Below are 21,749 nucleotides of genomic sequence, written 5' to 3'. Positions count from 1 at the left end.
CACAAAACTAGAGAAAACAATTCTAGAATAACAAAAGCAGATTCTACTGGAATCAGAAGAGACCTAGAATAGCAAAAGAAACACTGGGCAACAAAAGGCAGTGGGCATCACAATCCCTGACTTCAAATTATACTACAAAGGTACAGTGATAAAAACAAAATGGTAGTGTCAATAAATCAGACTCAAGGATCAATGGAACACCACAGAAGATGCAGAAACAACTCTGAGCACACTCAGCTATCTTGTCTTTGACAAAGGGGCCAAATAACCTCACTGGAAGAAAGATAATTTCTTTAATAAATGGTGCTGGGAAAACTGGTTTTCCACATGCCAAAGATTAAACCTAGACCCGTATCTCTCACCATGCACTAAACTAAAATTGAATGGATCAAAGGACTAAGTATTAAAACAGAAACAATCTGCTGGAAGATAGAATAGGTAAAACTCTTGAAGATACAGGTGTAGGCAAAGATTTTATAAAAAAAGAAAACCTAATCTCACAGGGAATATTACAAAGAATTAACAACTGAGATCACATCAAATTAAAAAGCATATGCATGGCAAAAGAAACCACTAGCAGAGTGAAGAACAAACCAAAGAATCGGAAAAATATTTTACCAGCTACTTCTCTGGCAAAGGACTGATACCTAGAATATATAAAGAAATCAAAAAATCACCCAAATTTAAAGATCTGACCCAAGAAATGGGCATCTGAAATGAAAAGACACTTCTCAGATGAAGAAGTACACACAGCAAATAAATACATGAAAGGATGTTTGACATCACTGCTCATCTGAGAAATGCAAATTAAAACAATTCTGAGATTCCATCTCACTCCAGAAAGAATGGCTATCATCAAGGAAATGACCAATAACAAACAACAAATGGCTATCATCAAGGAAATGACCAATAACAAATGCTGAAAAGGCTGGGGGAGAAAAGGAACTCTTCTCCATTGTTGGTGGGAGTGCAAATTCTTACAACCATTATGTAAATCAGTATGGAGATTCCTCAAAAAATTAAAACTTGAGGGTCCATTTGACACAGCTATTTCACTTCTAAGTGTCTTCCCAAAAGAGTTAAAAGCATCAGAGCACTGTGATATATGCAACCCATGTTTATATCAGCACAGTTTATAATAACTAAATCTCTTTTTTTTGTTTTGTTTTTGCTTGGTTTTTTAGGGGTTTTTTGATTGGTGCCGGGGATCGCACTCGGGTCCTTGCGCTTGTGCAGCAGGCGGCGAAACCACTGAGCTAAATCCCCAGCTATAATAACTAAATCTTGAAAACAGCCCATATGACCATCAACAGATGACAGGATTAAGACAAATGTGGAATTTATATACAATGGAGTACTACTTGATAGGTCTCCCACCACCTCAGCAGCTATTAAGTATAGTAGCTGCCCTCTTCCTATGGTGCCTTGCCCCCTCCCCTGCGTGACATCATGCCAAGATGGTTGCTCCCACCAAAGAACAAACCCTTCTTCCCAGCATGCCCCTGTTCCCACCTAGACAGTAACCTAATACTCGCTCACCTCCTACCACCTAGTGACGTCACCGGCTCCTCCACTCCCTGATCACTACCTCACTCAACCCCACCTCAGCCCCTACAAGCCCCACCCCAGTCTCTATAAAAGACTCTCCTTGCCCCAGCCATATTGCTTTTGTCTCTCCTTTGTTCAGAGACAGCCCGGCAGATCTATTCCCCTAATAAAGGCTTGTTGTGGCCTGGTCTGGTCTTGGTCTTCGGCCCTTTTACCTGACATTTCTCCTCCATAAAGGATAAACTTGTGACATTTTTCGATAAACAGATGCATTTTAAGACTGTAACTTTAAGTGAAATAAATAAGACACACAAGTTTAAATATCACATTGTTTCTTTTGTGTAAAAAATCCAAAGGGCAAATAAAGAACAAAATTGAAGATAGATATTGAGAAGTAAGAAGAAAATGTTCAAATGGGAAGGGGAACAAGGGAGGAGGAGGGGGAGGAAGGGAAAATTGATTTTAAAAGAGAATGGGAGAAAAATAGGAAACCTAGCTTTTGTAAATGGAGAGGGTGGTAAGAGTTGAAGGGAAAGGAGGGGAACAGAGAAAAAAGAATTAAGATACATTTTGTATGGGCACAAATTCTCCATGATGGATGAAATCATTATGTATGGCAAACATGAACTAATAAAACAATAAATGAAAATTAAAGCCAAAAAGAAAAAAAAAAATCACACATCTGTTGAACACCCGAATGAGTAAAAACAAATATAAACTGGTGTTTTAAACAGTATTGCAATGAGCAAAGGCAAAAATAATCATGAGAATTCACTGCTATTGCTTTCATTACAGAACATAACCCAATATTTAACTAATCTAGGCTGAAGTGTGAAGACATGTTCTAGTAGAATTAATGATAGGATGGCAATGGTTACTCTACAGGAGGCAGAAGTAGGACCTTCAGGTTGTGGTCATACAAATCTCCTGGTTCCTTATGTATGTCTCTGAAGGTTGGCTTTTTATTTGTTTGAAATTTCTTTTCCAGAGCCAATAAACCAAGTCAATAAAAGTGTTTTGATATGGGATGAATAATCAGAAATGATACATGTGACTATAAATAACTGATGGAAAATAAAAAACTCAAATGCCAAAAAATAACATATGAGAAAATAGTAAAATAAACTCTCATAACCTAATAACCAGATGCAGGTATCAAGATTTTGACCCCCCAAAAAATTAATTTCCTTTTTCTGAAGTATTTTAAAGCAGTTTCACGTCATTACACCCGTATATTTCAGCACACACACATCTCTAAAACTACAGCCATATTCTTATATAACTGCACATTATTGTCACATGTAAATAAAAATTATTCATGTTTATCTAACACCCAATCCACAACCAGCTTTCTCTAATCTTCTCAAAATGTCTTTTGCCAATTAGTTTAGTGAACCAATACACAAATTTGATGGCACCTTTTGAAGAGTAATGATTTCACTGTCCATGTAAGTGCCTACTGAATGTATCTTATTTGAAAAATATTTTAATCCTACTAAAATACTAAACTAGGGAGGGTATTGAGTAGTTATAACTACAGGTATCCTGAAATCAATACTATGTCAGACTTCACATGAAAATACCCAAATCAAATAGTACATGTGTATGATTTTATTATTATTACACTGGACCCTTAAGTTATGACCATTGTTACATATGAATAACTTGGGTTATGACTGGAATTTTAGTTTTAACTTATGACCAAAGTCTTGAGTTACAACTTGAATGCTGGCCACTTGTGGTTCCAGGTGGTCTCAGATAAAGATTTCACCCTTAAAGAGTTCTGGAAGGAATATTACAATATCTTTTCCTGGGGAGGGTTAATTGAGAAATCCTGGGCCAGTGTCTCTCTAAGGACACTGAGATCTGCCTGTAGACAGGAGAGAGACTTTGAAGACTGTGTAGAAGAGCCTGAGCCTTCACTGAACAACTTGAGTTACAACCAGCCCTTCCAAACTAATTGCGTTCGTAAGTCAAGGGTCTACTCTACTATACAACTTATTTATTATACTATAATTTAAATAGTATATCTGATTTATTTTTTTGTAAATTATAGAGGGCTTAACAGTTTGCATACATACCACTTAGATACATTTAAAGTTCACAAAAAATGGGAAGAAGAAAATTTTAAAAGTAACTCTAGTGAGGATAATAAAGCATAGAAAATGAAAATGGTACTGGCAGAGATAAGTGGAAGCCCAGCATTCTTTCAAATAAGCATTTGTTCCACATCTACAATTAACAAGGTTAGGGCTTAGATTTAGCATTATTGCAACATGTTTACAAAGCAGCATTTTGCCACATGAACACTCAGTAATAAAATCTGTCAGGATTCTTAGCCCTCAATTTTCCTTTTATATATTTTCCTAAAAGTTATATACACTTTTCATAAGAATAAAAAATTTCTCTTTTTTCTTTGCTCAAAATCAATAAGAACATCTCTGTCTTTATGAATATATTGAGTTTTCTTCACCTTTTAAAAATACCTTTTCAAAACAAACCTCTTGATGTAGACCAGGTAGAAAATCATTCAGTAACGATGATCCCATTCATCATTCCAGAAAAAAATATGATTTTATGTCATTCTCTTTTGTACATTACTGAACCTGAACCAAACAAAGAGACTCAGCAGTAATTAATCATTCCATCCTTTCTTTCCAACAGTTATTTTGACTGATAAGAGATTCATCCATCTCATTCAACGTTAGAAGAGTTCTTTTGGAAGATGGAACTCAAAAATTCTGACACAGTCAAGTCACTAAAGTTTTATGATAAAGACTGATCTCTGACATGCAATAGGTATTAAAATATCAATTAGAAGCAAAATTGTTTTTCCACCTTTACAGATCTGTTTTAAATGTAAAATATTGAGTGGACTGAGATCTTCGTGGCACAGAGAAAGCAGTATTTTCAGAAAGCTCCAAGCTATATTCCAAGGTTAGTCAGAGTGCCCCTAAAACAGATGGTAGAGAATCCAACCATCCTTTACACCTTGAATGGGAAAATGACTTGATGAAATGCAGAAAATCAGAAACTTAGAACAAGGAACAAAATCGTATATACGTGCAGCTGTTCACACAGCTCAGATCCCAGAGATTTTTATTGTTAACAGTACCACGGTGCCACTTGGCATTCTTCAGCTCCTGAAGAAGAATCTGTGATAACAGCAGTCTCCCAAGTCACTAATGCTGTTCCCAGTCAAATTCTGGAGATTTAGGCACACTGTACATACCAAAACTCTCCAGAAAAGGAGGCAAGGGGATCACTGCAACTGACATTAGTGCAAAAGACTTTCTTTCCCATCCCTAGGGGAATTCCTCTATTTCCCTTCCAGGGCATAGCCCAGAATCTGTAATAATGGTAGCAAACAGAATCCTGGCCTATGAGCATGGAGCCCAACACAGGCCCAGAGTCCTTAATACCTCACAAAAAGCTCAAAAGTTTTTAGAAAAAGGCATGGGATGGGCAATGAGAGCTGGGCCCTTCCCTCCATGGTTATTGCCTCTCCAGAAACCTCCTCCCTAACCCCAGGAAGTCAACTAAATCACAGAGGACTGAGTAAGCTGAGAGAAGGGAGCCTAGCTTTCCAAACACACAGAAGAAGATTGAGGAAAGCTGTCTGAAAGCTTATGGCAGAGAACCCACAATAAAACTTGCTGGATGGCAGACATAATCCTCACCAAGACTCCTGAAGAGAACAGAGGTCCTGAAAATTGGAGGGCTAAAAACAGTGGGTCTGGGGGTCGGGATTTAGCTCAGTGGTTCCACCGCTTGCCTCCAAAGTGCAAGGTCCCAAGTTCGATACCAGCACCAAAATAAAAATGTTCTTATTAAAACAGTAGGTCTAGAACAGGGTAGATCATTGGCTCTTCCCTGAATCCTACCTGAAGCCAGTGAGTAAAACAGGTTTAGTGATCTGATTGCATTCTCAGTCTCTAATCCTGGAAATTGAACAAATGAAATTAGAAGATATACATAGGGTTTTATCCAACTAAAACAGAATACACATTATTCTCAGCAGCACGTGGAATTTTTCCCAAAATAGACTATACCTTAGGCCATAAAGCATGTTTAAGTAAATACAAAAGAATTAATATAATCTCCTGGATACTACCAGATCACAGCAGAATGAAACTAGAAATCAACAGGAAAAGAAGTTTAAAAAACTATGCAAACAGAGCGACGCGGCTGCGCTCACGCAGTTGACCCTGTCCTGGCCATTACACACTGCCAGTCCCCACCGCCCAGACCCTTCTCCGGTGTAGTATGCCACATTCTTTCCGGTGTCCCTTCCCCCACTTCTGCCCGTCCTCGTGCCACCTCTGCCCCCGCCCTGTTCCCGAGCCGAGGGGTATGGAACGCCCGGTCTGGCCATACCATGACCCTGAAGGGGCTGACCGGAAGGAAAGGTGCTTCGCGAACACTCTTTACTGCATTGTCTTCCCCTCCCCTACTCTACTCTCCGGGTTCTGAGCGTCCCTCGCAGGAAGCTCACTGGGTCCAGCCGGCTCCACAGCCCGGGGAGGAGAGCGGGGCAGCTGAGCGAGCGGGGGCTGGGCGGGGGAAAGGGGAGGGCCGGGAGGCGGGGCCTTGAGGGATGGAACCTGACGGCGGAGAACCTCGGGGTTAGGGTCTCTGGGCGGTGCTGGGGCTAGTAGGCGTCTGCGCCGCCGCCGGAGCCGAAATCTGTCCTTACCCGGCCCTCTCGGGCCTCTGCCGCCGACCCCCTCCCGCCTCGCACAGCTCTCCGGCCTCGCGGGAGCCCGCCGCTGCCGCCTCTCTCTCACGGGAGGCGGCCGCCTTAGCGCCCGGTGCTCGCTCGGGTCGGCGCCAGGATTGGGGAGCCAACCACCGAAAAGCGACCAGGCCAGGAGCGGGGACAGAAGCGGCAGCTGAGGGAAGGTGAAGCTGCCTCTGCATGAGGAGGAGCAGGAGGAAGTGCAGGACAAACGCACCGCCCGGAGCCCGTCTGAGCTCAGCGAGTGCATCTTGAGAAGAGTAGGGGAAGAGGGCCGTCGCCGGCCGAGGAGGTGGAGGCGGTTTCAGCCACCGCTGCTGCAGAGCGGGCGCGGTGAGGAGCGAGTCTCGGGGGCGCCAGGTGCAGCCCCTCGTTTTCACTCCCGCAGTCTCGAGCCCTGCCGCTGTAGCCCCTCGACACACTTTGTCGCCCGTCACCCCCGGACCTGGGATGCACCCAGGTTAGGTTGCGGACCGGACCGAGCTTAGCCGTTGCGTGGTGCCCCCGCCTCTGAGTGCCCTGGTTCGAAGTAGACACCCGAGTCGTGCAGTTATGCAATGGTCTCTGCAAGATGGTTTATTCTTGAATTGGAGCTTTCTAAGACTGACAAATGCTGGTATTTCATCTTCTATAAGTGGACTATAATTTCTTTTGTCAAGACAACTACATAAGCAGACAAAATTGCAAAGATCTGTCCTGTGTAGAGTATGACAGCCACGACTCGTGGCTCTCCAGTCGATGGGAATGACAACCAGGGCCAGGCTCCTGATGGCCAGTCTCAGCTCCCCCTCCAACAGAATCAGACTTCATCACCTGATTCTTCCAATGAAAATTCCCCAGCAACTCCCCCAAATGAACAAAGGCAAGGTGATGCCCCACCACGGATTGAAGATGAGGAACCTGCATTTCCACATACTGACTTGGCAAAGTTGGATGATATGATCGATAGGCCTCAATGGGTGGTTCCAGTTTTGCCAAAAGGGGAATTAGAAGTACTTTTAGAAGCTGCTATTGATCTTAGTAAGAAAGGCCTTGATGTTAAAAGTGAAGCATGTCAGCGATTCTTTCGAGATGGGCTAACAATATCATTCACTAAAATCCTTACAGATGAAGCAGTGAGTGGCTGGAAGTTTGAAATTCATAGATGTATTATTAATAATACTCATTGGCTAGTGGAGTTATGTGTGGCCAAGCTGTCCCAAGACTGGTTTCCACTTCTAGAACTTGCCATGGCCTTAAATCCTCATTGCAAATTTCATATCTACAATGGTACACACCCATGTGAATCAGCTTCCTCAAGTGTTCAGTTGCCTGTAGATGAATTCCTTCTCCAAACCCTCGATCACCAAAAGGTTGGCTAGTGGATCTTCTTAACAAATTTGGCACTTTAAATGGGTTCCAGATATTGCATGATCGATTTATTAATGGATCAGCATTAAACGTCCAAATAATTGCAGCCCTTATTAAACCCTTTGGACAATGCTATGAGTTTCTCACTCTTCATATAGTGAAAAAGTACTTTCTTCCAATAATAGAAATGGTTCCACAGTTTTTAGAAAAGTTAACTGATGAAGAACTGAAGAAAGAAGCAAAGAATGAAACCAAAAATGATGCCCTTTCCATGATCATTAAATCTTTGATGAATTTAGCTTCAAGGGTTCTGGGACAAGAAGAAACTGTAAAAAACTTAGAAATATTTAGGTTAAAAATGATACTTAGATTACTACAAATTTCTTCTTTCAATGGGAAGATGAATGCACTGAATGAAGTTAATAAGGTGATTTCTAGTGTATCATGCTACACCCAGCAGCATGGTAATACTGAGGAGGAAGAGTGGCTCACAGCTGAACAAATGGCAGAATGGATACAGCAGAACAATATTTTATCTATAGTCTTGCAAGATAGTCTTCATCAGCCACAGTATGCAGAGAAGCTAGAGAAGATTCTTAGTTTTGTCATCAAAGAAAAAGCTCTGACCTTGGAAGATCTTGATAATATCTGGGCAGCACAGGCAGGGAAACATGAAGCCATTGTGAAGAATGTACATGATCTACTGCCAAAATTGGCATGGGATTTTTCACCTGAACAACTTGATCATCTTTTTTATTGCTTTAAGGCTAATTGGACAAACGCAAGTAAAAAGCAACATGAAAAGCTACTTGAGCTGATTCGTCGTCTTACAGAAGACGATAAAGATGGTGTGATGGCACACAAAGTGTTGAACCTTCTGTGGAATCTAGCCCACAGCGATGATATGCCTGTAGATATCATGGACCTGGCTCTTAGTGCCCACATAAAAATACTAGATTATAGTTGTTCCCAGGACCGTGACATACAAAAGATCCAGTGGATAAATCGCTTTATAGAAGAACTTCGCACAAATGACAAATGGGTCATTCCTGCACTGAAGCAAGTTAGAGAAATTTGTAGTTTTGTTTGGTGAAGCACCTCAAAATTTGAGTCAAACTCAGCGAAGTCCTCACATATTTTATCTCCATGACTTAATCAACTTCAGCACAATCATGCCCTAGTTACTTTGGTAGCAGAAAACCTTGCAACTTACATGGAAAGCATGAGACTGTACGCTAGAGACCACAAAGACTATGACCCACAAACTGTGAGGCTGGGAAGCAGATACAGTCATGTTTAAGAAGTCCAAGAATGGCTAAACTTCCTTAGATTTTTACTGAAGGATGGCCAACTGTGGCTATGTGCCCCTCAGGCAAAACAAATATGGAAATGCTTAGCTGAGAATGCAGTTTACCTTTGTGATTGCAAAGCCTGTTTTAAATGGTATTCCAAATTAATGGGGGATGAACCAGACTTAGATCCTGATATTAATAAGGACTTCTTTGAAAGCTTCAGCTTGATCCTACCCTATTAACTGAAAATGGAATGAAATGTTTTGAGCGATTCTTCAAAGCTGTGAATTGTCGAGAAGGAAAACTAGTAGTGAAAAGGAGAGCCTATATGATGGATGATTTGGAGTTGATAGGATTAGACTATCTTTGGAGGGTCGTGATTCAGAGTAATGATGATATTGCCAGCAGAGCTATAGATCTCCTTAAAGAGATATGTATGAACCTTGCTCCAAGGCTGCAGGTCAATCAGGTGGTGATCCACAAAGACTTCATTCAGTCTTGCTTTGATCATTTGAAAGCCTCTTATGACACATTGTGTGTTTTGGATGGTGACAAAGACAGTATTAATTGTGCAAGACAGGAAGCTGTTCAAATGGTTCAAGTATTAACTGTTTTAAGAGAATATATAAATGAATGTGACAGCGATTATCATGAAGAAAGAACCATTCTACCTATGTCAAGAGCTTTTCACGGTAAACACCTCTCTTTTATAGTTCGATTTCCAAACCAGGGCAGACAGGTAGATGACTTGGAAGTATGGTCTCATATAAATGATACAGTTGGTTCAGTTCGACGATGTATTCTTAACCGCATTAAAGCCAATGTTGCCCATACAAAAATTGAGCTGTTTGTGGGTGGAGAGTTGATAGATCCTGGAGATGATAGCTGATTGGACAACTAAACCTGAAAGATAAATCGCTAATTACAGCCAAACTTACACAAATCAGTTCCAATATGCCTTCAAGCCCTGATAGCTCATCTGATTCTTCAACTGGATCTCCTGGAAACCATGGTAATCATTATAGTGATGGTCCTAATCCTGAAGTAGAAAGCTGTTTACCTGGAGTGATAATGTCACTGCATCCCAGATATGTCTCTTTCCTTTGGCAAGTTGCAGACGTAGGTAGCAGCCTAAATATGCCACCTCTTAGAGATGGAGCAAGAGTGCTTATGAAACTTATGCCACCAGATAGCACAACAATAGAAAAATTAAGAGCTATTTGTTTAGACCATGCCAAACTTGGAGAAAGCAGCCTTAGCCCATCTCTTGACTCGCTTTTCTTTGGTCCTTCAGCTTCACAAGTGCTATACCTAACAGAGGTAGTCTATGCCTTGTTAATGCCTGCTGGTGCACCTCTGGCAGATGATTCCTCTGATTTTCAGTTTCACTTCTTGAAAAGTGGTGCCCTATCCCCTGTCCTGAGTATGCTAACCAGAAATAACTTCCTACCAAATGCAGATATGGAAACTCGAAGGGGTGCCTACCTCAATGCTCTTAAAATAGCCAAACTGTTGCTAACTGCCATTGGCTATGGCCACATTCGGGCTATGGCAGAAGCTTGTCAGCCAGGTGTAGAAGGCATGAATCCCATGACATCGGTCAATCAAGTTACTCATGATCAAGCAGTGGTGCTGCAAAGTGCCCTTCAGAGCATTCCTAACCCGTCATCTGAGTGTATGCTTAGAAATGTGTCAGTTTGTCTTGCTCAGCAGATATCTGATGAGGCTTCAAGATACATGCCTGATATTTGTGTGATTAGAGCATTCAGAAAATTATCTGGGCATCAGGATGTGGGGCATTACAGCTAGTTTTTAGCCCAAATGAAGAAATCACTAAAATTTATAAGAAGACCAATGTAGGCAATGAGCTGGACTTGGAAGATGAACAAGTCTGCCGTGAAGCATTGGAAGTGATGACGTTGTGTTTTGCTTTGATTCCAACAGCCTTGGATGCTCTAAATAAAGAAAAGGCTTGGCAGACATTCATTATTGACTTACTGTTGCACTGTCACAGCAAAACTGTTCATCAGGTGGCACAGGAGCAGTTCTTTTTAATGTGTACCAGATGTTGTATGGGACACAGGCCTCTGCTTCTCTTCATTACTGTGCTCTTTACTGTTTTGAGGAGCACAGCTAGAGAAAGAGCTAAACATTCAGGGGACTAGTTCACTCTCTTAAGACACCTTCTTAATTATGCTTACAACTGCAATATTAATGTACCCAATGCTGAAGTTCTTCTTAATAATGAAATTGATTGGCTTAAAAGAATTAGTGATGATGTTAAAAGAACAGGTGAAACGGGTGTGGAAGAGACAATCTTGGAAGGCCACCTTAGGGTAACAGAAGAGTTATTGGCCTTTCAAACTCCTGAGAAGAAGTTTCATATTGGTTGTGAAAAAGAAGGTGCTAATCTCATTAAAGAATTGATGATTTCGTCTTCCCTGCATCCAGTGTTTACCTGCAGTATATGAGAAATGGAGAGCTCCTAGCCAAACAGGCTATCCCAGTCTGTAGTTCACTAGCTACAATTAATGCTGGTTTTGAGTTACTTGTGGCCTTGGCTGTTGGCTGTGTGAGGAATCTCAAACAGATAGTGGATTCTTTGACTGAAATGTATTACATTGGCACAGCAATAACTACTTGTGAAGCACTTACTGAGTGGGAATATCTGCCACCTGTTGGACCCCACCCACCAAAAGGATTTGTGGGGCTGAAAAATGCTGGTGCTACTTGTTACATGAATTCTGTCATTCAACAACTCTACATGATTCCCTCCATCAGGAATGGTATTCTTGCAATTGAAGGCACAGGTAGTGATGTAGATGATATGTCTGGGGATGAGAAGCAGGACAATGACAGCAATGTTGATCCCAGGGATGATGTATTTAGATACCCTCAAAAGTTTGAAGACAAACCGGCATTAAGTAAAACAGAAGATAGGAAAGAGTATAATATTGGTATCTTAAGACACCTTCAGGTCATCTTTGGCCATTTAGCAGCTTCTCGACTGCAATACTATGTGCCCAGAGGACTTTGGAAACAGTTCAGGCTTTGGGGTGAGCCTGTTAACCTCCGTGAACAACATGATGCTTTAGAATTTTTTAATTCATTGGTGGATAGTTTAGATGAAGCTTTAAAAGCCTTAGGACATCCAGCTATGCTCAGTAAAGTCTTAGGAGGCTCCTTTGCTGATCAGAAGATTTGCCAAGGCTGCCCACATAGGTACAAATGTGAAGAATCTTTTATGACTCTGAATGTAGACATTAGAAATCACCAAAACCTTCTTGATTTTTTGGAACAGTATTTCAAAGGAGATTTATTGGATGGTGCAAATGCATATCATTGTGAAAAATGCAATAAAATGGTTGATACTGTAAGTGCTTGCTAATTAAAAAATTACCTCCTGTTCTTGCTATCCAACTCAAATGATTTGACTATGACTAGGAAAGAGAATGTGCAATCAAGTTCAATGATTATTTCGAATTTCCCCAAGAGCTGGACATGGAACCTTACACAGTTGCAGGAGTTGCTAAGCTGGAGGGAGATAATGTAAACCCTGAGAGTCAGTTGATACAACAGAATGAGCAGTCTGAACGTGAGACAGCAGGAAGCACAAAGTACAGATTTATGGGTGTGCTTGTACACAGTGGTCAAGCAAGTGGAGGACAGTATTATTCTTACATAATTCAGAGGAATGGTGGAGATGGTGAGAGAAATTGCTGGTATAAATTCGATGATGGAGATGTAACAGAGTGTAAAATGGATGATGATGAAGAAATGAAAAACCAGTGTTTTGGGCCGGGGATTTAGCTCAGTGGTTCCATCGCTTGCCTTGCAAGCGCAAGGACCCGAGTTCGATCCCTGGTACCAAAAAAAAAAAAAGAAAAACCAGTGTTTTGGTGAAGAGTACATGGGTGAAGTGTTTGATCACATGATAAAGCGCATGTCATACAGGCATCAGAAAAGGTGGTGGAATGCTTATATACTTTTTTATGAACGAATGGACACAATAGACCAAGACAACGAGTTGGTAAGATATATATCAGCTTGCTGTCACCACAAGACCCCATCAGATTGTTATGCCATCAGCCATTGAGAGAAGTGTACACAGACAGAATGTCCAATTCATGCATAACCGAATGCAGTACAGTCTGGAGTATTTCCAGTTTATGAAAAAACTGCTTACATGTAATGGTGTTTACTTAAACCCTCCTCCAGGGCAAGATCACCTGTTGCCTGAAGCAGAAGAAATTACTATGATTAGTATTCAACTTGTTGCTAGGTTCCTCTTTACTACAGGGTTTCACACAGAGAAAATAGTCCGTGGCTCTGCCAGCGATTGGTATGATGCGTTGTGTATTCTCCTTCATCACAGCAAGAATGTACGTTTTGGGTTTGTTCATAATGTCCTTTTTAATGTTTCAAATCGCTTCTCTGAATGCCTTTTGGAATGCCCTAGTGCAGAAGTGAGAGGTGCATTTGCAAAACTTATAGTTTTTATTGCACACTTTTCCTTGCAAGATGGACCATGTCCTTCACCTTTTGCATCTCCTGGACCTTCTAGTCAGGCTTATGACAATGTAAGCTTGAGTGATCACTTACTAAGAGCAGTCCTAAATCTCTTAAGAAGGGAAGTTTCAGAACATGGACGTCATTTACAGCAGTATTTCAACTTGTTTGTGATGTATGCCAATTTAGGTGTGGCAGAGAAGACACAGCTGCTGAAACTGAGAGTACCTGCTACCTTTATGCTTGTGTCTTTAGATGACAGCCCAGGCCCTCCGATCAAGTATCAGTATGCTGAGTTAGGCAAATTATACTCGGTAGTATCACAGCTAATCCGTGTTGCAATGTCTCATCAAGAATACAGTCTTCAATCAATGGTAATCCTCCTCTTCCCAATCCTTTTGGCGATCCTAACTTATCACAGCCTATAATGCCAAATCAGCAGAATGTGGCAGACATTTTATTTGTGAGAACAAGTTATGTGAAGAAAATTATCGAAGACAGCAGTAACTCAGAAGAAACTGTCAAATTACTTCACTTCTGCTGCTGGGAGAATCCTCAGTTCTCATCTACTGTCCTCAGTGAACTTCTCTGGCAGGTTGCTTATTCCTATACCTATGAACTCTGACCCTATCTGGATCTACTTTTGCAAATCTTACTGATTGAGGATTCCTGGCAGACTCACAGAATTCATAATGCTCTTAAAGGAATTCCAGATGACCGAGACGGACTATTTGACACAATCCAGCGCTCTATGAATCACTATCAAAAAAGAGCATACCAGTGTATAAAATGTATGGTAGCACTCTTTAGCAATTGTCCTGTTGCTTACCAAATCCTACAGGGCAATGGAGATCTTAAAAGGAAGTGGACCTGGGCAGTGGAATGGCTTGGAGATGAACTTGAAAGAAGACCATACATTGCCAATCCTCAATACACTTACAACTGGTCTCCTCCAGTGCAGAGCAATGAAACCTCAAATGGCTATTTCTTGGAGAGGTCACATAGTGCTAGATGACACTTGCAAAAGCTTGTGAACTCTGTTCAGAGGAGGATCCAGACAACCAAGATGCCCCAGATGAGCATGAGTCACCTCCACCTGAAGAGGCTCCATTGTACCTCCATTCACCTGAATCTCAGTATCAACAGAATAAACATGTGCATGGACAGCCATATACAGGCCCAGCAGCACATCACATGAACAACCCTCAGAGAATTGGCCAGCAAGCACAGGAAAACTACGAAGGCAGTGAAGAAGTATCCCCACCTCAAACCAAGGATCAGTGAAATGCATATAATAAACTGGTTCCCTCTAGACTGTGCACCCAGGCCTTATAGTCCAACCTTTTTTCTGTGTCTAGCTAATATTTAAAACTAGAAAAAATATTCCTGATCAACATGGAGTGGAGAGTTTATTCACTGTCTTATCTGCAGAAATTTGCTGTCAATATATAACCCACCTGCAGTGGAAAGTGTATAGCATTTTGTAATAAATGGCCTGATGCTAATGTGTAAATGGCAAAGGTGTATATAGTATATTAATATTGACTGTTAATTCTTAAGCAAGAAACTTTTTTCTTGATGAGACTCCCAGATCTACAAAAACTACAAGCGTTTGCCTGCCTCTTGGCAATTGGATCAACTCCTTTACAAAAACAAAAACCAACAGCAACAAAACAGCCCATTCATGTCAGCCACACCAATAGTTTCTTGTTAATTCTTTGCCACTGGAATCACTTTTACTATGAGCAATGTAAGGCTGGTAACTTTTATTTGGTTGATGAGGAAATTGGTGATGTAACATTGTTTCTAGATATTTTTCATTGCCTTTTTTATTCTGATATTAGGTTAATCACTTTGAAGCTATAGTTATGCTGCAACATGTAGCATGGCTTCACACCAAGTTAGTGTAGCCAATGAGGACAAAATTACCACAATGACTGCAGCTGTCTTGGCGTGAGGGCTGAATTGGTCAGCTTTTCCTCCTTACACCTAGAATATAAAATATGAGATAAGGGAGAGATGTGACAAACAGGCCGTTTTCAGTTGCACGTAGGCTCCTTCTTTCTGTTTAACAGTTGAGTCTCTGGGTGGGATGAAGAACACTTAAATATCAGTAATGGGAATTTAAAACAAATATGCAAACAGTTTGCTATGCCAGGATGCTGGAGCATAATAGAAGACTGTATTTGGTGTAATTGTTTGTTTCTTAGAGCTTATTAGGTGAATCTTCTACAACTTTCCTTCTGCTGGATCCCAGTGATGTGGAAGTTATCAGAATCCCACAGTACTTGGAGTACCTCTGCACCAAGATGTCTGGCTGATTTTCTGCTCAGTCACAATTTTACTTGAAAGCAAGAATTGTCCTAGCTCCTTTCATTATTCCAAAAATTTTAACATTCACAGCAGGGTCTAATTAAAAAAGAAACTACTGGTTAGTTAATTGAGTTATCATAATTTCAGAATAAACATGATTAAAGACAAGGAACTAATCAGTGAATACTGTATTTAAAAGAATTGGTGGCTTGAATGTGTGTAATTTTTTGGAAACTGTCTAAACACCAAATACCCCCTGCAAACAGATACAGCCCACCCTATTCTATTTAAATATTTTGCTGTTTTATTTTATAGAAATTATTTTGCTGAATTCACAAATAGAATTTGATTTAAGAAGAACTTTTTGTCCTGTGGTGTGTTTTTGTTTTTTGGTTACTTTTTTGTCCTTTGTTGTTTTTTTTTAAGGACTGCATATTAAGATTCTGTGCATAGCAGGCATAGGCATGACACTGCATTCAGAGTTCTGGACATACTGAGTGTTGGTGCAGAGAAAGACTTGACCTTTGGCCCTTTACTAAAGACTTAGAGAAAACAGGACATTGACACTGTAAGTTTCCTAACAATCTTGTACTTTTTGTATGTTTTTTATATACATGTATATTTAATGAGCATAAGCTTGGTTGTATTTTTTAACAATTCAATTAATGGGAAAATGTTTTGTCAAAAGGCTACAGTTGGAACTGAAAGCAGAAACAAAATCAAGCATTGCGTTATTTTCTGATTAAAAGGGCATATATTTAAGCTAAGGCTTTGGGTATCATACTTGCAGTACTTGATAGTCAATCTAGGTTTCTAGGTTTGCTGTAACATTAGGAAACTTTGAGTTAAGATTGTTTTTACTTTGTGTTGCATCTGAATTATTGTTTCATTTCTTTGCAGAGCTAGGGATGGAAATCTGGGCCTCAGGCATGCTAGGCAAGCATTACACCACTGAGCTACATCCCCAGCCTGAATCTTGTTTGACCAAAGGTTTTACAGTTTGCAATTCCAATTGGCAGTTTTAAAAGTTCCTCAGTTACAAGCTTCCTCAGCTAGTGAAGTTAGGTTTATATTTGTGCAAGTTTTGCTAATTATACCATCTCACTATGTGAGATGCGTTTTTTGTTTTGTTTTCTGCTCTTTAACAAAAGTATGTAATGTACTTAATTTAAAAAGACAATGACTTCCTAAATAAGAAAAAGCTTGACATTTTAAAAGGCTGTGAATTTTTGTTTGGAGAGATTCCAACTTTGGTTGCTTTGAATTCATAAGTGCCCTAATGCCAGGTGAGGGCTTGTGAATCACTTTTCCCTCCACTTGAGAAAGAATAGTCTTATAACCAGGAATGAGGGACAGTGAACAGTTATTTTTGTTTGTGCAATTTTTTTTCTATATATAACTCAAGAATTAATGTATAACTGAAATTTTAAGATGCATGTTATTGTAAAAGCAAAATAGTGGTGATTTTGAGGTCTTTTTCTGAACATAAATGGCACATTTTTAATTTCAAGTCTTCACAGTGCCTAAAGATTATTTAACTCTCCTTTGACTGGTTTTTTTGAGCCATATATTTCCTACTTTAAATGTTTGCTGCAGAATTTCACTATTCTTACTCTGAAAGAAATATTCTGGGAGTTCTAAACAGCTTGATTATTCTATAGAAGACAGTGGAATTTGTTAATGTAGACAAAAGATATTTTAGTTGTAAAATTGTGTGAGCCTGGGCATTGGCCAGTTGGGTCTAAGTATTTCAGTGTACAACTTGGTAAAAACCCCTATTGCTGCTGTTTCTAAGCCTTCCACCAACCAAAATTTCATGTTTGACATCATAGAAGCTGAGATAAGAACATGAACATATTTGGATTTTTTTCCTTTCATTGATTTTTCTTTCAGTGATAATTTTCCAGCTTTTTATGTCTTTTAGCAACTACACAAATTTAGAATTCTCAAAATGTTTTCTATTTTTTTCATGATTAAAAAAAACAACTATGCAAACACATGGAGATTAATTCAACATTGAAGAGTCAATGGATCACAGAAGAAATCATGGGGAAATTAAAATATTTATAGAATCAAATTACAATGGAAGCCCAACATAACACAAAATACAGGACACAATGAAATCAATGATAACAGGGAAGTTAATAATTGTTTTTTTGGAAATGCCTGTTTGTGGCTTGTGTATGTGTGTGTGTACACATGTGCATGCATACACACAAATTCACGTTATATGTATTAGTAAGGAAATGATTACTCTGCAGTAGAACATGTGCCTAAAGAACACAGATATCAAGCAAATAGAATTACTACTTGGGTAGACTAATTCCTAATCATTTTCCTACATTTTAACATATTTCTGTCCTCAGCATGTGTGTAAAAATATGTTGATCATGGGAAAAAAAGAAATTTTGGACAAGAAATTTAGACTAACTTTATTAATTCATAAATCTATGGGAATATTATTAGTGAAGCTTTTATTCCAATATTCACTTCACATGAAATAGAAAGACAATAGAATTTCTTCACATTCACTTCTTCAAAAATTTTGGGGGGGGGTTAAAATTAATTTTATTGGTACATGTTAGGTATACAATATAATGACATTCATCACTGAAATTTGCAACTTTTCATAATCACTCTTGGTTCTTATTTTTTCCCTTTCTCCTGTGCCCTCCCTTCAACCCCTCCATCCCTCCTTATTTACAAAGACTTTGTTTCCATTTTTTCATTTTCTCCTGTTAATTTCATTCCCTTCTTTCCTTTCCCCTACCCTGCCCACTTCCCCTTCCCCTTTGCCCTTTTTCTCCCTATTTCACATTGTCTATTATACCTTTTAGTCCTTATTTACACTTTCATTTTCTCACCCTAGAGAAACTATTTGGTATTTACACATGTGTGTCCTATTTATTTCACTTAAGAGTATGGCCTCAATGTGCATCCATTTAGCTATAAATGTCCCTAATTTCTCATTTTTTATGGCTGAGTAGTACTCCATTTTATTAAGAAACCACATTTTCTTTATCCAGTCTCCAGTTGATGGGCAATTGGTCTGTTTCCAAGTTTTAGCTATTGCAAATTGTGCTGCTATAAACATGGGCACACATATATCACCATGGTATGATTCTTTTAATTCTTTGGGGAAGATCCCCAGCAGAGGAATAGCTGGGTCAAATGGGACTTCCAGTCCTAGTTCTTTGAGGTATCTCCATACTGATTTCCACAGTGCTTGCACCAGTCTACACTCCCACCAGCAGGGGAGCAGTGTTACTCTTTCCTCACAGCCCTGCCAGCATTTGTTATTGGTTGAATTCATGATGGGAGCCATTCTTTCTGGAGCGAGGTGGAATCTCGGCATTGTTTTCATTTGCATCTCTCAAATGACCAGTGATGTTGAACATTTTTTCATGTTTATTTGCTATTTCTACTTCTTTGTCTGAGAAATGTCTGTTCATTTCAGATATCCATTTTTGTATTAGGTCTTTAAATATGTGAGGTCTGATTTTTTTTAAGCTCTTTATAGTTTCTAGATAGTAGACCTTTATCTGAGGAACAGAAGGTGAAAATTTTTTCTGACATTGTAGGTTGTCTCTTCACACTGTTGGTGGTTTCTCTTGCTGTGAAGAAGCTTTTTAATAAGAAGAGATCCCACTTGTTGATTGTTTATGCTAGTTCATGGGCAACTGAGATTTTGTTCATAAAATATTTTCCTATACCAATGTCTTCAAGATTTCTACCTAACATCTGTTCCAGCCTGTTCAGTGTTTCTGTTTTTATATTTACATCTTTAATCCATTTTGATTTTAATTTAGTGCATTGTAAGAGATAGGTCTAGCTTTAATCTTTGGCAAGTTGAAACCCAATTTTTCAAGCACCATTTATTAAAGAGCCTATCTTTCCTTCAGTGAGGGTATTTGGCCCCTTTGTAAGATGACATGGCTGAATGCGTCTGGAGTTGTTTCTGCATCTTCTAATCTTTTCCACGGGGCCTCAGGTCTGTTTCTTTGCCAGTAACATGCTGTTTTTATCAGAGGAAATTTGTAGTATAGTTGCAAGTTGGGGATTGTGATATTCCCTGCCATGTCTCTGTTACCTAGAATTGCTTTTGCTATTTTAGATCTCTTCTTGTTCCAAATGAATTTTTGGATTGTTTTCTCAAGGTCTGTGAAGTATGCTGCTGGGATTTCAATTGGGATTGCACTGAATCTATGTAGCAGTTTTGGAAGTATGGCCATTTTCACTATGTCAATTCATTCTACCCAGGAGCAAGGGATGTCTTTCCATTTTCTAATACCGTCTTCAATCTCTTTTCAGAGTGCTATAGTCTTCAGAGAAGAGGTCTTTTATTTCTTTTGTTAGGTTGATTCCTAGGTATTTCAGTTTTTTGGATGCTATTGTGAAAGGAATTATTTGCCCTATTTCTCTCTCAGTGAGTGTGTTGTCCATGTAGAGGAAAGCTATTGATTTTTGTGCGTTGACCTTGAATCCAGCTGCTTTACTAAATTTGGTTATTAAGTCTGGAAGACTTTTGGTGGAGTTCTTGGAGTCTTCTATATAGAGTATCATGTCATCTGCAAATAATGACAATTTGACTTCTTTATTTCCTATCTTAATTCCTTTTGTTTCTTTCTCTTGTCTAATTGCCATGGCTAACGTTTTCAAAACTATATTGAACAGGAATAGTGATAGTGGACATTCTTGTTGTATTCCTGATTTTAGGGTCAAGGATTTTAGTTGTTGACTTTTTAGTATGTTATTGGATGTGGAGTTTTCATAGATGGTTTTTGTCAGATTGAGGTAGAGACCACGTATTCCAATTTTTGTAGGTTTTTTAACATAAATGCATTTTGGATTTTGTTGAATGTTTTTTCTGCATCTATTGTGATGATCATATGGTTTTTGTTCTTGGCTCTATTGACATAGTGTATTACATTGATTGATTTGCATATGTTGAACAATCCCTGAATCTCTGGGATGAATCCTGCTTGGTCAGGGTGTATGATCTTCTTGATAATCTTCTGCATTCTATTTGCCAGTATCTTATTAAGGATTTTTGCATCTCTGTTCTTTAGTGAGATTGGCCTATAGTCTTCTTTTTTGGTTGGGTCTTTCTCTTCTTTGGGGATCAAGGTGATGCTTGCTTCCAGGAATGAATTAGGGAGTATTGCTTCTCTTTCAATTTCATTGAAGAGTTGAAACAGTAGTGGCAGTAGTTCCTCTCTAAATGTCTTGTAGAATTTGGCAGTGAAGCCATCAGGACCTGGGCTTTTCTTAGTTGGTAAGTTTTTAATTACGTTTTCAATTTCAATGACTGATCTTGGGATGTTTAGAATTTTTAGGTCTTCTTCATTCAACTTTGGTAATTCATATGTATCTAGGGCTCTGTCCTAGATTCTGTGTTGGTGTATAGGTTCTCAAAGTAGGTATTGATGATCTTCTGGATTTGTGCTGGGTTCATTGTAATTTCACCCTTTTCATTCTTAATTGCATGGATCTGGGCCTTCTCTTTCCTTTTTCGGGTAAGGTTAGCTAAGGGTTTGTCGATTTTGTTTATTGTTTTGATGAAAGAACTCATGGCTTCTTTTTTTTTTTTTTTTACCATTTTCATAGTCTCCTTTGCATTGATTTGTGCTCTGATCTTTACAATTTCCTCCCTTGTATGAGCTCTGGGGTTGTTCTGTTCTTCTTTTTCTAGACACTTGAGGTTCAGCATCAGGTTGTTTAATTGGGCTCACTCTGTTTTCCTAATATGAGTATTCACTGCTATGATTTTCCCTCATAAGACTGCTTTAATTCTGTCCCAGAGATTCTGATATGTTGTATTGTCATTGTCATTTAATTGAAGGAACTGTCTGATTTCTTCTTTAATTTCCTCTGTGTCCCATTGGTTATTCAGAAGTGTGTGTGCAGTTTCCATGTGTTTATGAAATTCTTGCAGTTTCTTTTGCTATTGATCTCCAATTTCATTGCACTATGGTCTGATCATATACATGGGATAACAT

The 21,749-nt window shown here is 39.3% G+C and overlaps 1 protein-coding gene across 1 annotated transcript; it reads left to right on the top strand.

Annotated features, from left to right (window-relative positions):
• Positions 1-6,165: 6,165 nt before the first annotated feature.
• On the top strand, positions 6,166-16,110 carry LOC101700903 (ubiquitin carboxyl-terminal hydrolase 9X-like). Its single transcript, XM_013073305.3, is given in 13 exon segments — positions 6,166-7,609; positions 7,612-8,717; positions 8,719-8,785; positions 8,788-9,141; positions 9,144-9,809; positions 9,812-10,687; positions 10,690-11,349; positions 11,352-12,305; positions 12,308-12,745; positions 12,834-12,972; positions 12,974-13,767; positions 13,770-14,444; positions 14,447-16,110. Coding segments are annotated over 13 exon segments (7,620 nt in total). The 5' UTR covers positions 6,166-6,993; the 3' UTR covers positions 14,722-16,110.
• The last annotated feature ends 5,639 nt before the right edge of the window (positions 16,111-21,749 follow it).

Source organism: Heterocephalus glaber, unplaced genomic scaffold, assembly GCF_053883595.1.
Source record: "Heterocephalus glaber isolate CG9 unplaced genomic scaffold, H.glaber_assembly_v1.0 deba00001454, whole genome shotgun sequence".
NCBI lineage: Eukaryota > Metazoa > Chordata > Mammalia > Rodentia > Bathyergidae > Heterocephalus > Heterocephalus glaber.
Note: the sequence above shows the minus strand (reverse complement) of the source record. Positions and strands in the feature narration are given on the sequence as shown.